This window comes from Eriocheir sinensis, chromosome 21 (assembly GCF_024679095.1).
Source record: "Eriocheir sinensis breed Jianghai 21 chromosome 21, ASM2467909v1, whole genome shotgun sequence".
Lineage (NCBI taxonomy): Eukaryota > Metazoa > Arthropoda > Malacostraca > Decapoda > Varunidae > Eriocheir > Eriocheir sinensis.
This window is the reverse complement of record NC_066529.1, coordinates 8,349,893-8,364,892: the sequence shown is the minus strand read 5'-3', so window position 1 is coordinate 8,364,892 and position 15,000 is coordinate 8,349,893. Positions and strand designations below refer to the sequence as shown.

The 15,000-nt window shown below is 45.2% G+C and overlaps 2 protein-coding genes and 1 long non-coding RNA gene across 12 annotated transcripts in view; 2 read left to right on the top strand and 1 right to left on the bottom strand.

Moving 5' to 3' along the window:
• Positions 1 to 11,323, top strand: part of LOC127001611 (uncharacterized) — a 12,770-nt gene extending 1,447 nt beyond the window's left edge. For 2 of the 4 annotated variants that reach the window (XM_050866427.1, XM_050866429.1), the window contains exons 2-4: positions 4,449 to 4,734; positions 5,146 to 5,315; positions 5,874 to 11,323. In XM_050866427.1, the coding sequence (XP_050722384.1) occupies positions 4,501 to 4,734; positions 5,146 to 5,315; positions 5,874 to 8,358 (2,889 nt within the window). In that variant the 5' untranslated portion in view covers positions 4,449 to 4,500 and the 3' untranslated portion in view covers positions 8,359 to 11,323. Of the gene's footprint in view, positions 1 to 1,476; positions 1,794 to 4,448; positions 4,735 to 5,145; positions 5,316 to 5,873 lie in introns of those variants that run through there. The other 2 variants (XM_050866428.1, XM_050866430.1) reach the window with 2 other exon arrangements.
• Positions 11,324 to 14,549: 3,226 nt separating this feature from the next.
• The window catches only part of LOC127001609 (uncharacterized), a 15,351-nt gene continuing 14,900 nt past the window's right edge, over positions 14,550 to 15,000 (top strand). For 3 of the 7 annotated variants that reach the window (XM_050866418.1, XM_050866419.1, XM_050866420.1), the window contains exon 1: positions 14,795 to 14,998. The gene's annotated coding sequence lies outside the window, so the exon portion shown is untranslated. Of the gene's footprint in view, positions 14,673 to 14,794; positions 14,999 to 15,000 lie in introns of those variants that run through there. The other 4 variants (XM_050866426.1, XM_050866417.1, XM_050866421.1 and 1 more) reach the window with 3 other exon arrangements.
• Positions 14,889 to 15,000, bottom strand: part of LOC127001614 (uncharacterized) — a 980-nt gene continuing 868 nt past the window's right edge. The window contains exon 2 of the long non-coding RNA XR_007755360.1: positions 14,889 to 15,000. This exon is cut by the window's right edge and continues 293 nt beyond it. This is a non-coding gene — a long non-coding RNA (uncharacterized LOC127001614).

The following is a 15,000-nucleotide window of genomic DNA, read 5'->3' as shown; positions in this document are numbered from 1 at the left end:
GCATTCTTCACGGGCCAGGTGGTCGGCTCAAGCCCGTCATGGCGCATGCAATTTTTATAGTGGCGCCAGTTATGCTTGGCTCATGCTGCCTCCCGGATCTCATTCTTGATTCTGGACGGTTTCTTCTAGAGTCCGGGTTGATGGGTGGTCTTCTGGACAGCATGTAGGTAGTCTTAGGCCACTCGGCGGTGACTGAAAAATCCCAGGTGGTAACGTGGGGATTCGAACCGACGTTGTCCATGGCGTGGTGAATGTGAGCCGAGCACGCTAACCACTCAGCCACCGCCTACCCAGCTGTTTATCCTCCCTTTCGGTGTTTTCGATAAATGGATCCTTAGGGAAACCTACGAAAAGTAAACTGTGTAACATATTATCCATATCAGACCGTATGACACATTTTTTCGCAAATATCTTTCAAACGAAGACTCGGATCAGCATGTTGCTTTGCCACAGATTGTTTCACACACTCCGCTAATTTTTGACGCTATTGTGCATTGGCAGCTGCGGTTAATCATGGCGTTTACTCTTGACTGTGATGGCAAAATCTGCGTGAGCCACTTACATATTCGAACAGGTGAGGCGTGACTTATTTGTGACGTGTATCCACCAACTACCTCCACCCTGGCTTCCCTACTCCCATCCTTTCCTCCTCCTACCCTCCTCCTTTTCCCCCGCTCTCTTCCCCGCCCTCTCTCCCTCTCTTTCTCTCTCTCTCTCTCTCTCTCTCTCTCTCTCTCTCTCTCTCTCTCTCTCTTCCACTTGCGCTGTAGTAGTGGCAGTATACCAAGCTATGGAGCCCTCCATGATTATGTGTCGGGAAAATAAACATGGGTGGAGGTATCATTTATGTTGTAATAGTAGTAGTAGTAGTAGTAGTAGTAGTAGTAGTAGTAGTAGTAATTGTAGTAGTAGTAGTAGTAGTAACAGTAGTAGTAGTAATTGTAATAGTAGTAGTAGTAGTAGCAGTAGTAGTAGCAGTAGTAGCAAGCTGTATGCACGACAAGTGTACTGTTTAGGGCTTTATGGCAAGATTGCTCTTTGTGCGACACTTGCAGACCTGACGCACACCATAATCTTATCTTTAAGGCATATCTGTAAGGCTGCACCATGGCGGATGCTAGGCACTTCGACATTATTATGTATTTAGTGTTATCAAGCATTAAATGAGCGGGTAAGTTTCTAATTGTCAATATTGTGATAGAATTTTAATGGCGAAAACTCAGCAATGAGATTTCTATGAAGCGAATATTTTTTTAAAGTCTACTCCTGTGATGCGTAACTTCGTATTAGGACGAATATTGCTCTTCCAGTTAGTCTGTTGTACTATCAGATGAAAGGGAGAAAAGACTGTGGAGGAAAATCAGTTAGACCAATCATGCGAAAAGCGGTACAGAAAGATATAAAATATAATATTTATACTTAAGAGTTTTGGTAAAGGGCGTACTGTGAACTTAACGTAGAGAGAAACAATTGAATGTTACATGAAAAAGTAGTTGCCTGTGAGGTTGTGTTCAATTAATAGTTGAGTTATTGAATTATGAGGCATTGAAAGCCACTAATATTCTCTTGGTTTCAGGTTCAGAGGGGTCAGAAGGTAATCGTTCTGCTTCGTCTCCTCTGAAGCAGTAAAGTCACAGGGTGTGTTCCCAGCACATCCCTGATGCATTGCCTCCCACTCCCCCGCTGAGTGGCTCTTCCCAGTTTTCGGTCAGATGATTTAGAGAACAATAATAATGACCACTCCTCTTTCCTGACCCTGATGTTGCAGCTGATCGTCACACAATAGCTTGCAGGTGAACCTGTCTTGCAGTGACGTTGAAAATGCACGATATAGATATCAGTGAAGGAGAGGGTAGATAATCAGTACTAAAGATATGTTTTATCAGTAGCAAAAATAGTGGGTGATAAAATAAACCTTTGGAACTACGAATTTTACAGGGTTAGAAGGTGAACAGCTGCCAAAAGGATTTGACCGAAATGAAATATGAGATGAATTTGTGGAGACAAATATGAGATGAAACTGGGGAGAGAACAATAGAACCCATAGGAGGATGGTTTGGAAAATAAATGTTTATGCCTGACGGTTGAAAGTCCTTTTTATTTCTAAAGCAAGATCAAAACTTTACTAAAACGCCTAAGAGGTGATAACTAAAAACTATCACTGTGGGCCATCAAGCGAGGTTTCCACTTGCAATATTAAATTATACATTCTGCAAACCAAGCAAACCAATGATTTCCTCTAAGGTTTCTTTTTGCCGGCTTCAAGATGTAATCAAGGGCCTTTAACATATAAGTTTCATGACTGTAGAGTAATTAGTGTAGGAGGAGCAAGCTTTTGAGGTTTTCAACGGGTGAACAAGAGTTACAGATTCTCTTTTGAGGGGAAGGGGGGAGAGAATTAATGTATATGGTTTCCCAAACTGCTGGCATATGTATATATTATAGCCATAACTCAGTATTTTTATTACTGACCACCCATCTTATAATACTTGATTTAGCAAGTAAGAATGTCTCCTTTTGCGGCAGCCTCACCGATAATTAGGTAAGAGATTACGAACTTGTGGACTCATTAATAATGTTCATATTCAGGATGGTGTAAAGACGGAAAAGTAGAGATAAATATAGGACGGCAGTTCAACGGATTAGTCACGAGTTGTGCGACGCAAATATACTCCCACAAAAAGGAAGATAAAGGCTGATAGGCAGAGGCGGAAAACTTTTTTTTATCAGGGGTGTCGGCTCGTAAGTGAATCTTGGAGGACGATGAAAGCAACTCCTTGGGGCCCGTGATCCGGCTTAAAATCTAGGCAAAAGAGAGGAGGTAATACATCGGCGGATTTTTTTTTTTTTTTCAATAGCAAAACTGAGGATTAAAGGTTGAAGGGAAAAGTTTCAGTTAAGGTATAAGATAAAAATAAGTGATAGGTGTGGTTTAAATATGTGTGTGTGTGTGTGTGTGTGTGTGTGTGTGTGTGTGTGTGTGTGTGTGTGTGTGTGTGTAAAGGGAGAGGGAAGGTTCAGTTTCCTATACCGTCACAAAATTTTGGATTCCTTTATTTAACATCGTGTCGAGTTTGTGAATCACTGACGTAATTTCTTCCTCTCTTTCTTCATGCGTAACTACCTTCTTAGTTATGTCTCTTACTGGGTTTTTTTCAGTATAGCAGGTCCATGCACACACACACACACACACACACACACACACACACACACACACACACACACACACACACACACACACACACACACACACACACACACACACACACACACACACACACACACACACACACACACACACACACACACACACACACACACACGTCGGCCACAGTATAAAGGAGAGATGCACCACAATTCAATGGGAGGGAGGAGACATAATAGCGGAGAGATAGAGTTCTTTGAAAGCGATGACGAGCGAATTAATGGACGAATCATATCATGTGCACGAGGCAGCACGGCAGGCGGGCAGCAGCGGGGCATTACCGCTTAAAGAACTCATATTATTCATATTCATTTACATATTCCATCATTTTGCTGGCTTGGCCCAATCACACACCGTGCATTGCTGCATGTCACATTCTGCACACATTCCGTTACAGGTCGTTGCATTGCTCTCATTCTTGTTCCAATTTCCAATTTTTACTGACATCATTATATATATATATATATATATATATATATATATATATATATATATATATATATATATATATATATATATATATATATAAAATTCAGGACACCTCTCCTCCCGAAATTGACCTATCTATCGGCCACTCCTCTTGATTCTTTTGTAGTAGCACTGAGTAGCGGACTTTTTTTCATTATTGTTTCCTTTTTTTTTGCCCTCGAGCTGCCTCCTCTACTGTATATATATATATATATATATATATATATATATATATATATATATATATATATATATATATATATATACACACACACACACACACACACACACATATACACACACACACACACACACACACACACACACACACACACACACACACACACACACACACACACACAAACAAACAAACAAGCAATATACATAATATTATATACTCGTGTGTGTGTGTGTGTGTGTGTGTGTGTGTGTGTGTAAAATTACAAGAAGGCGTCTGACGCGCGTGAGGACCTGTACCCTACAGTATAAGTGTACGGAGAGGGCGGGGCTTGATGTAACACACCGTGCATTGTTAGTTATGCAGGTATGAGGTTAAAGACTTCCCTGAACTCGAAGCTCAATAATAAAAGTATTATTACGATAAGAAATCGGATAAGATCTCCATAATAGCGGGACTGGCTTCGGTCTTGTCAGTGACAGCATTAGTTATGAACAATATGACAAGTTGAAATATATAAATAAGCCTTACATTTTAGGTGGTTAACAAAGCAGTGGTAAATTGCAGTAAACCGTTATTTTGATTTTACATGACCAGCTGAAGGAAGGAGGCGGCGCCTGAGGAAAGGGTTCCGTGGACAACGGGCGTGATGGGGAGCGAAGGGCCACGAAGGGCGCTTCTCTTGGGTCTGGTGGAGGTGCGGCAGCCCCTGGACCAACTGGACGAGGATGGGCAAACAAGGATGTTCGCCCTGTGCCACACGGCCTCAATCGCAGGCCACGTGGATGACACGGACTGGCTGGGCTGGCACGAGCGGGGCCTCATGGGCGTGGAGGTGGCGCTGGACCAGGATCACCTGCAAGTCACCAGCAACGAGGTCTTGGTGGGTGATGGTAACGTGTTGCCGTGTTACCAAATCGTGGGGTGGATGCATTTTGTGTTGAAGTACTGTCGTGTTGCCAGATCAGGTGATGGATGCGCCTTGTGGTGGAGCAGTGTTGTGTCACTGAATCATAGTGTGGGTGTGCTTTATCTTTTATGGTGGTGAAGTGTAGTATTATTGAGTCATGGGCTGGATGCTTCTTGTGTTGAAGTGTTATCGTCTCACGGTCTCATTAGAAGGATGTGTGTTGTGGTGATTAAGTGTTATCGTCTCACGGTCTCATGGGGCGGATGTGTACTGTGGTGATGAAGTCATGTCTTGTCACCAGGTAATGAGATGGATGTGTCTTGCATGATATTCAAGGGCACCGTTGTGTTCCACGCTGCTGGGTGACTTCTCTTGGTTCCGCAGGTTAGCCGGCACAGCCTGGCGGAGGTGAGCGCCATCGCGGCGTTGCAGGACACTGAGGGCCACCTGGTGGTCGTCGGCCAGTGTCAGGTGAAGGGGCATCCCCTCGCCGTAGTTCTCGACATGATGTCCCGAGAGGACGCTCGCCGGTTGGAGGAGGAAGTTGGACTAAGGTGAGTGTCGATGTCTAGGAAGCAGCGTTGCTCCTGGGAAAGTATACATGCAGACATATATGTATGCATGCATCTACAAGTTATAGGTATACATTGATAGATAGGGCCATGGTGTGGGTGCTTAACCGCTGTACTCAGGGCGTGGCATGTACTCGTATTACTTATACATGCACAAACGCACTGGTAAACATGGACAGAGAAATGGATGGACAGATACAGATAATTGACTAGTACATGAATAGATAAATAGAGAGATAGAAAGGCTAATAGGAAAATAGATAGGTATACAAGTTGCAGTTGATATGCATTTTTAATATAATATAAATATAATATGATATAAATATGTTGTAAATATAAGCAATAAATAATAAAGCAGTAGTGTAATCAAATAAGGGGAGTATAGGCTGATTGAATCTTCTTTAGGGCCAGCTAAATTTATTGCCGATACAAAGGAAGGGAAGAGAAGCGAAAGCTGAAAACCTTACTTCTTCCATTTGCGTACCTTTAATTATGGCTCACATCACCGCTTGGTATAAACAGCACACACTTCCTCTTCAGACTGTCTCGACGACTGCTACGTCCTTCTGTGCATTCCTCTGCATCACAAGACACATTATGCACGGAGACGGTGCCCAGTGCCCCGCCCTTGACGGAGATGGATCCTTCCACCAGCCTCCCTGACACATGCGACAAGAGTGCCTTGAAGCACAACAACCAGGCGACTGTACACGCCTCTGCCTCGTCAGGACCGACGAGGACACAGCCACCCAGCTCGGTGTTCCAGCCCTCGCCCTGCTCCAGCAACGTGTCTAATCAACCTTCCCTCTCCTCTAAGAAAATTTCAGCTGGCAAACGCCGGTTAAAACTTCCTGCGGCCAATATGCCAGCCACAGGCACACTCTTGGCCACCCCGCTGCGTAGGACCTTCCACCCATCAGTCTCGCGCGTGGCTCATGCTTCATTATCCGCCCTTACAGTGTCCAAGCCGTTAGTATCCGATGCTCCAGTGTCCACCCTCCCAGTAGCTACTCCTCTGGTATCCATTCCACCATTCTCCACTCGGCTATTGTCCACTCGACCCCAGTCCACCCCTTCAGCACCCGCTCCTTCGGTGTCTAACCCATCTCTGTTCCCTCGCTCAGTCTCCATTCACCAAGTATCCAATTCGCAAGTGTCCACCCCTCTAGTGTCCAGCTCGCAAGTGTCCACCCCTCTAGTGTCCAGCTCGCAAGTGTCCACCCCTCTAGTGTCCAGCTCGCAAGTCTCCACCCCTCTAGTGTCCAGCTCGCAAGTCCACCAATCGCCAATGTCCACCCGACCTCTGATCAAGCCGGCGCTGCCCACCAAACCCGCTTCCACTTCGACGGTGTCCTCCCGTCCAGTGCCACCCTCGAGGATCTTCACCCCGCTGGTGGCCACTTTACCCGTGTCTACCACGTCGGCGTCCAACCCAACGGTGTCCACTTCATCGGTGTCTACCCCTCAATTCCCAACCCGACTCCTGTCTCTCTCAAGGGTAGTCACCCCCTCGGTGCTCGCCTCGACAGAATCCAACAAGACGGCTCCCCCCACCCCACTCTGCATTCCATCGGTGTCCACACGACCAGCATTTACAAGACCACTGTCCAAGCCAATAGTAGCCACCCGACCAGTGTCCTTCCCTAAGATATCCTCTCCGGTGTCCACCAGGCCGGTGTCCATCGCGGTAGCGTCTAACACAGCAGAGTCTAACACAGCAGCGTCCAACACAGCAGCGTCCAACACAGCAGCGTCCAATACAGCAGTGTCCGACACTCCTGATTCCATAACATCGGTGTCCACCACTGCGGTGTCCGCCACTCCGGTGTCCACCACTGCGGAGTCCACCCTGCCAGTATCTGACCAATCCGCATCCCCCGTAATGGTGTCCAGATCGCCGATGCTCACCCTACCTGAGACCACCGTGTCGGCGTCCACCTTGCCAACTTCATCGCCAGCCGTCTCTACATTAGCCGCGGACCCCGAGCTCCGTCGTCGGCACTCAGTAGTATCTTCGAGCAGCCAAGAGGATGATAACTCGAGTGGGAAAGTAGAGCTCATCCTCGGGACACTGAATGTGGACGAGTCTGAATACTTGTTCATACCGGGCATGAAACATACACAGGAACAAGACTCTTCCTCTTCCTTGGAGCACGAATTATCTGTCTTGTTAGAGAACGAACACCAATATCTGGACATCCTTCAGAGAATTAAGGACGCAAGAAGTGCTGTAAAATCTGAGTTACAAAATCTTCTCCGTCGAAATGAAAGATTGGCTGATTTTCACAAAGACCTTTTCCGAGATCTGCACCAAGAGTTTCCTTCCTGTTCAGGTGTCGCACGGGTGTTCCTCTCTCGCAAGGAGGATTTGGAACAGTATCGCTACTACCTCATGAATGCCCCGCTGGTCCTCCGCCAGCTGGGGCAGCAGACGGAGGAAGTTACACGCCAGCACCCCACGTTAGAGGCAGACCTTAAGTCGACCTGGAAAAGACTTCACTATTACTTTATGACTTTCGATAAGCTGTCAAAGACCGTGTCTGCTGAGGAGCAGCCGTTGGTGCAGGAGTTAGTGGACCTGCTGCGGGACATGAACCGCCAGGGGGACTCAGCGATCTTGATTGACGGCGTCAGCGAAGCACCGTTTAGCTTACACACCTTGGGCTCGCTTCTTCTCCATGGCCTCTTCACCATTAAGGACTCTACTGGCGTTCTCAAACCGAAAGCAAAGCATCATGTGTTGCTTTTTGAAGAGATGATGGTGATAACTTTACCCAAAAAGGAGAAATACCAGTACAGAGATCACCTTCCCATCCGGCAGTTAAATCTCCGGCAGGCAAACGGTGACGAGACAACATTCGCTTTGGACTTCGTGCAGGGCGGCAACAAGAAAAACAGGAGGTTCACGTTCAAATCTCGCCAGCAAGAGTCCAGGGATGCGTGGGTGAACGAGCTCGCACGGCTTCATTTGGAGTACGCCAAGGAAGTGAAGCGCCTCAGTAAGCTGCGCTACGGGTGGCAGTGAGGAGTCTCGTGACGACGTCTGACGAGGTGTTCGTATTGAGTGTGCGGTGAGCAGCCTCTGTGTGGCGCTGTCCCCCAGTGCCGCGTGCAGCCATTCTGTGGTGTCAAGTGGGCCAACATGACTTGTGGCTGAGGTGGTATTGACGCTGGTGATGTGTTAAGTGCTGAAGCTAAACTAGCATTAACATATTTGTTGTGAAACAAAGAAAGACAGAAAGGAAGGATTCTCATTAATTATATTTGAACCAAGGTGATGATCTTGCTCTCTAAAAGAATTTGAGATTATAAGACGCTCGAGCTTAAAATAAAAGATCCGTTGTCTTCCGATTTTTGTGAATAGCTCATGTTGACAAGATTATTCTTGCGGATAGTGAAACTTTTTCATGTATCTTGTCACTTATACTGCCTGAGATGTCTTCCGGGAACGTGACTTAGCCATTGGATAGGCGTTGTGACACACACACACTGTCAGGAACCAGAAAACGAACAAACAAGAGGAATAGCCATAACAGTACAGAGTAAACATCTCATAGGACAAACACTAACAAAGAGGGAAACAACGAGGATAAAGAAAAACAGATACCCAGAGAGGAATGAGAGATATACAAATGTGTAAACATCTGACAGGACAAACACTAACAAAAAGGGTGACATATATATAAGTGTAAACATCTCAAGTACAAAAGAGGGGAAACAACGAGGGTAAAGGAAAACAGATACCCAGACTCAGATACAGAAAACAGATACCCAGTAGGCGTGGTCAGAAAGTGTGAACAACCATTGAAAAAGACTCTGACCCGTGACGTCAGTCGTGGCGACATGTTATGAGCCAATAATTTAACAGAAAAATCACTGAGGGAGTGTCTTAAGACTGACTCACGAATAGCAGGAGAAGTAAAACAATACAACATAATGAGCGAGCAGATGGGTGTGACAGGAAGTATTGGCCATTGGTTATGTAGAAAATTAAGGGCGTGTCAAGGATGTAAGTCCGCCTAAAGCAAAGAAAAATGTGGCCTAGAAATCAGTGGTATGAGTAGACTGAGCTTGGTTCTCGCCTCAAGCAGACCTGCTACTCACTCAGCCGAGGATGGCTGTTGTGATCTTAATCGTGAGTAGAAATTCGAGAATCTAAGGGAAACCGACTGTATTGTCCTGGAGATTATAATGTAGGAGATGTGAAGTAGGATTGTGAGTGGGACAGGATTGTGATTATTTGTTTGCGATGTAAAGCAAAGGTAAAACCACTGGGTGTGGTAAAATAATGTGTTTCCATGACTTGTAGTAGATTATACTACAGGAATGTGTAGTAGGATTTTGTGAAGAGAGTACATAATGATTGTGATGTAAGCAGAGAGATACAAACCACTGCTTGTGGAACGACGAGTGTTATTATTATTGGCAACAACTGAGAACATATTGTAGTGTTATGTTTAAGACATGTCGTTTGTCATATGTTGCATCCATTGCTGAATATGCCAGTGCTATGATCGTCTGAGCATAGAATATTGCATAAGGCAATTTCTTTCATTTAATTTTAAATAAATGTATATTTTCTTTTTCCCTTGTTTATCCCCGAACTCCAGTCTCCAATAACAACTTAAGCCGGATCACGCTACCAGGGATACGAGACAGTGAAATCATTTATGGAGTAATTAATGAGTGATAAAAGAGTTGATTTAATACAAGAAAAGAAGGGTCTAAAAACACACACACACACACACACACACACACACACACACACACACACACACACACACACAGAAAAAATATATATAGTACCACCACAACCACTGCTACCCTACTACTACTACTACTACTACTACTACTTTTGGTACTGCCACCGATCCCTACTTAGTATTTTCTTCGTACGCTTAGGACCGTTTTGCCACAGCATAGAAATGGATACACATTTATTAACTTTCACTTATTCATTTTCCTATCGCTACAGCTAGCGGTACATTATCGCTAACTGTAACGAAGCTCCCTGCCCACTCCGCCACGCACAGACTGTCCTTCCTTACGATTGGAGGAATGGTCAAGGTAGGGGAGCTTGTGTAATACATCTTTAGAACTTATTACCAGCTTTTAACCCTTTGACTGCGGATTTCCTACAGTCAGACATCATCAAGCCACAGGAATGGAACAAAAAGTGGCTGCTACAATTCAATGAAGAGAAATGTAAAGCTATGCACCTTGGGAGGGGAAATCCAGCATATCAATACCACATGGGAAACACTCCACTATCCACCACAGAGGCAGAGAAAGACCTGGGACTGTATGTTACCAGGCTACCAGGGAAGGAGAAATTCGTGCCAATCGCAGCGGACGGGTTAATGCGTATTTCGGAAATCTTTAATGGGCCACGCGAGCATGATGTGACAAAGGTAAAGTTGGGTGCATATGCTGGGCTGCGCGTGGCCTTGGTGTCTATCTCCGTCGCTTTGACGCAGCCTGTGGTGGGTAAGAACCTGCTACTCTGGATCACTGGGTAAGTGTGACATCCGCGTAAGCACAGTCTACCCTCCCTAGGTTTCCCCAGGTTTCCCCAGGTACACATTTATCGAAAAGGAGGTTGAACGGTGGGCAGCCAAAGTAACCGTGGCAATGCAGGAGTTGTGGAAGTCGAGGGAGACAGAGAGAGAAATAAGTGGGGAGATGATATTAGAGTATTTCCTGGAGCATAATGGAGTACACTAACACGAGAAGGAGTGGTTGACAACGTTGGGAATGACTTGTCCTGTTTAGGGTGACCATGATGATCAAAAATTCTCGTAATACTGGACATCGCTTTCCCGAAATCATCAAAACATCTTGAACAATTTATTGGGAAGCATCACCGCCGACCCATCCTTGTTTGGTAAGCAGGGAGGGAGGCTGACTAATAGATGATTGTATTGTATTAACAGTATGTTAGCCATAAGAAATAAAATCATGTACCGCTAAGTAAAAAATCTGAAACTGTAGTGAACTAAGTTATATGATGATCTGAATGGAAAGAATGTTGTGTTTGTATTAGAAAGTGATAATGTAGAAAATGGAGAGGAACTGTGAAGTTAGAATTAGAGGCATACATGTATCGTGGGACCATGCTGAACTACGTAGTCATGTTGAGGGACGAAGGAGCTCAGGACAAGGGGCTGAGCCTGCTGTGGACATCCTTTGTTATGGGCCCCAATGCTCGTCACCGGTGTTGTGTATACGTATAGCTGTCCCCTTGCACGAAGCTGTCCTCGGCCGAACTGCGCATGCTCAGAAGAATATTTACAAACAAGGACTTGTTGATAAGCAAAGCTGTACACTAGGGTTCCCCGATAACATGGCTGTAGATTTAAGGGAAAGACTGCCCAAATTTAGGGATGAAATAGGCCCTTTACAGTATTTTTTTTTGTTGAATGGACAATATCCACCAAACCTTACCAGCACCCAAAGGAGAGGGTTCAAGGGAGAGGGTTACTAACCTCCCAGTGTCAATTATAATAATAATTATAATAAAAATTTTCGTCTTTGACCAAGCAGAATATCGTTAAACAAAATTTACCCTTATGTGACAGTTTCGAGCTTACGATAACTGAAGAGTTCAATTTCGTTCAGAAATATCCTGTGGGCAAGAGATGGACCCCAACCACCCATAGCAAAGAATGCAATCTGCCCCAAATATTTATCATATGTACATCAAGATCGTTTTGTCTTGAAATTAACAAGATGCTATTTCCCGTAAATTTACCTCTAAATCACTGCATAAAGACTATTTAATGGCCTTTCACTTCACTTATTACAAAGCAGAGCGCTGTATTTGATTCATGAAGATTTTATCTATAAAAGGATAAAACAATACGCCCCCCGTGCTTGAAAACACTGGTGGGGCATCCACAGACCACCTGCGTACACAGATCCGTGTGTGGTGTCATCTGCCATCCACGTATCCTAAGACATCCCATCCTGATCTGCGCATGCGCGGAACCCGATGTTTACAAACAATGTTGATATCGTAGTTTGTCCAGGCAAAATGGCGGGAAGACATACAAGGGGTGTAAGTTATCTCTTTTATCACATTTACTGACATACAAAGGGTGCAGGTTGTCTCTTTTATCACATTTATTAACATACAAGGGGTGCTGGTTATCTCTCTTATCACGTTTACTGACATACAAGGGGTGCAGGTTATCTCTTTTATCACATTTACTGACATACAAGGGGTGTTGGTTATCTCTTTTATCACATTTATTAACATACAAGGGGTGCAGGTTATCTCTTTTATCACGTTAACCGTATTCACTAATCATTTTCCATTATTTTTTTCTCTTGTATTCAAAGAAAGAGGCTGGATGGCCCAGATGATTCTTTTTTTTCTCACTAAGAGAGGTCGGATCAAGGGGCGCATAAAGAAATGTCCGCGCTGTATATAGAAAACAGAACCCCGATGCCTCCCACCTCGAAAAATACAATAAATAGATACTATACATATGATTTAGACCTAGAGGTGTTTTGATTTTCACATCCTGAAAGATCTTAATCAACAGGAAAGAGGCCGTCTCAGGGTACTGGTGAATGGGAGAAAAGAGTGAATTCATTTGTTAGTTCTTGCATGGGAAATTTGGACAGCACAGAGATGGCACTCCCTTTGCTGCTCGGGGCACACACAGCCTTGCAACGTTTGAGCCATACACCTTAGCAACACAAAGTACACGCCACAGGATCTCTGCCACTTGTACACTCCAGAGGCTCCAGCGTCGTTTGCCCCACAACCACGGCATGAGCATTGTCCCCTTCAGCCTCCCTGCAACTCCACGTCTTGTTAAGCACGAGCGGACAATCACCACATGCGTGCTGCTTTGGTGTGCTCTACGCTGCAGAGGCAGGCAGCACTTCCCTCGATGTGTGATTGTGTGTGTGTGTGTTTGTGTGTGTGTGTGTGTGTGTTCTCTGAAGACTCCAAAAGGAACCATATTTTTCATGTCCATTCTTAAAATTCACATGATTTCTATGACCAAGACAATAGTTACCAACTTCAAACTGACTTCGACTTGCCATGATGAAGTCCGAGGGGAGCCATGAGGGCAGTGCCGCGGTCCGGGAGCTGAGGCGGCGCCACCCGACCGTGCTTTTTTATTTTTTTTTTTTATTTTTACGTTGTTGCCTATTGCGCCGGTAGGCATCTTCCCGGTGGGGCCTGATGGTCGGCCCAAGGCTTCTTCCAGGTGGGGCCTGATGGTCGGCCCAGCCCGTTCTGGCGCAGGCGAGTGTTTATAGTGGCGCCATCTTGCATTGGCTCATGCTGCCCCCGGAACTCGTTCTTGATTCGCTTGGACGGCTTCCTCTAGAGTCCGGGTTGATGGGTGGTCTTCAGGACAGCATGTGGGTAGTTTTAAGCCACTCGGCGGTGACTGAAAAATCCGAGTGGTAGCGTGGGGATTCGAACCCGCGTCGTCCATCACGCGGTGAATGTGAGCCCAGTACGCTACCACCTACGCCACCGCCACCACCTACCCACAACATCGCCTCAGTGCCTGAAAGTGTAGAGGGAACGGGAAAGGATTGGGCTTAAAATACACGAACCCCCTCCAGGCTTAGTCAAGGATGAACTATTTTTAAAGCTATTAGAGTATTATAGTATTATACCGTTATTATAGTTTCCATTCTAGCTAAGATGACGCGGCTAAGCTGAACGTATGCAAGCAAATAGAGATATGTTTTATTCCTCGTCCATCATTCTTTATTTGACAAGTTTGTTTATATGAAGGAACATATTCACTTTGATCCAAAAATGGTTAAAATTGGTAATTAAAAATTTTTACAAGAGCCGCCTGCTCGTCCTGAAGGAGCCTCGCCGATGGTGACACTTTCACCGAAACTAAAAGTTGAGTCATTTATCTTGTTGCCATCATGGAATAATTCTAAGGATTTGAGAGTGTAGAGCACACACACACACACACACACACACACACACACACACAGACACACACACACATACACACACATATACACATACACACATACACGGGCTGCAGCTTCCATAAAGAATAAGTAAAATGAAAGAATAATAATGGCTTGATATTTTTTGAGAGAGAATCTGCAAATGTGCCTTAAGTGGTGTTTTCCTTAAAGTAACAAGTGGATATTTTACTGACTCCGCTTATCAAATGTAGGCAATGACTTTATCGCCGTATCATTCACTATCTTATCGACACGGTCTTTCATGATGGCATTTTAGAACTGTGATAGTATTCGTTTTCTTACGGTTCTGTTAGGGCCACAAGAATCCTAAGACGCCATATTCTCTTAAACAGCGATATCCCCTTCACAAACAAGCCGGTAAGCGTCCTCGGAGGCTCTAGGACCGCGGGTGGTGGCGGGTGGTGGAGGCGATGAGCGGAAGCGAATAGTGACAAAGAGCGAAAACTTGGGAACTTTTCCAAGACCCTCTGAAACACACCCTCATTACAGACAACCAACAGTTCTGGCCCAGACACTTAACGCACTACACGACTTAATACTATTCTTTCATTTTCTTTTGCTACTTACCTCTCCTTTTCCTACCTTCACTTGCTCGTCTGTCGTGGTGTTTGTTCAGTGCCGGCGCAGGGTTGCCTCCAGGGGGCCGTGGAGCGCGTCAGTATGAGCAGTAACCCTGATGTGAGGT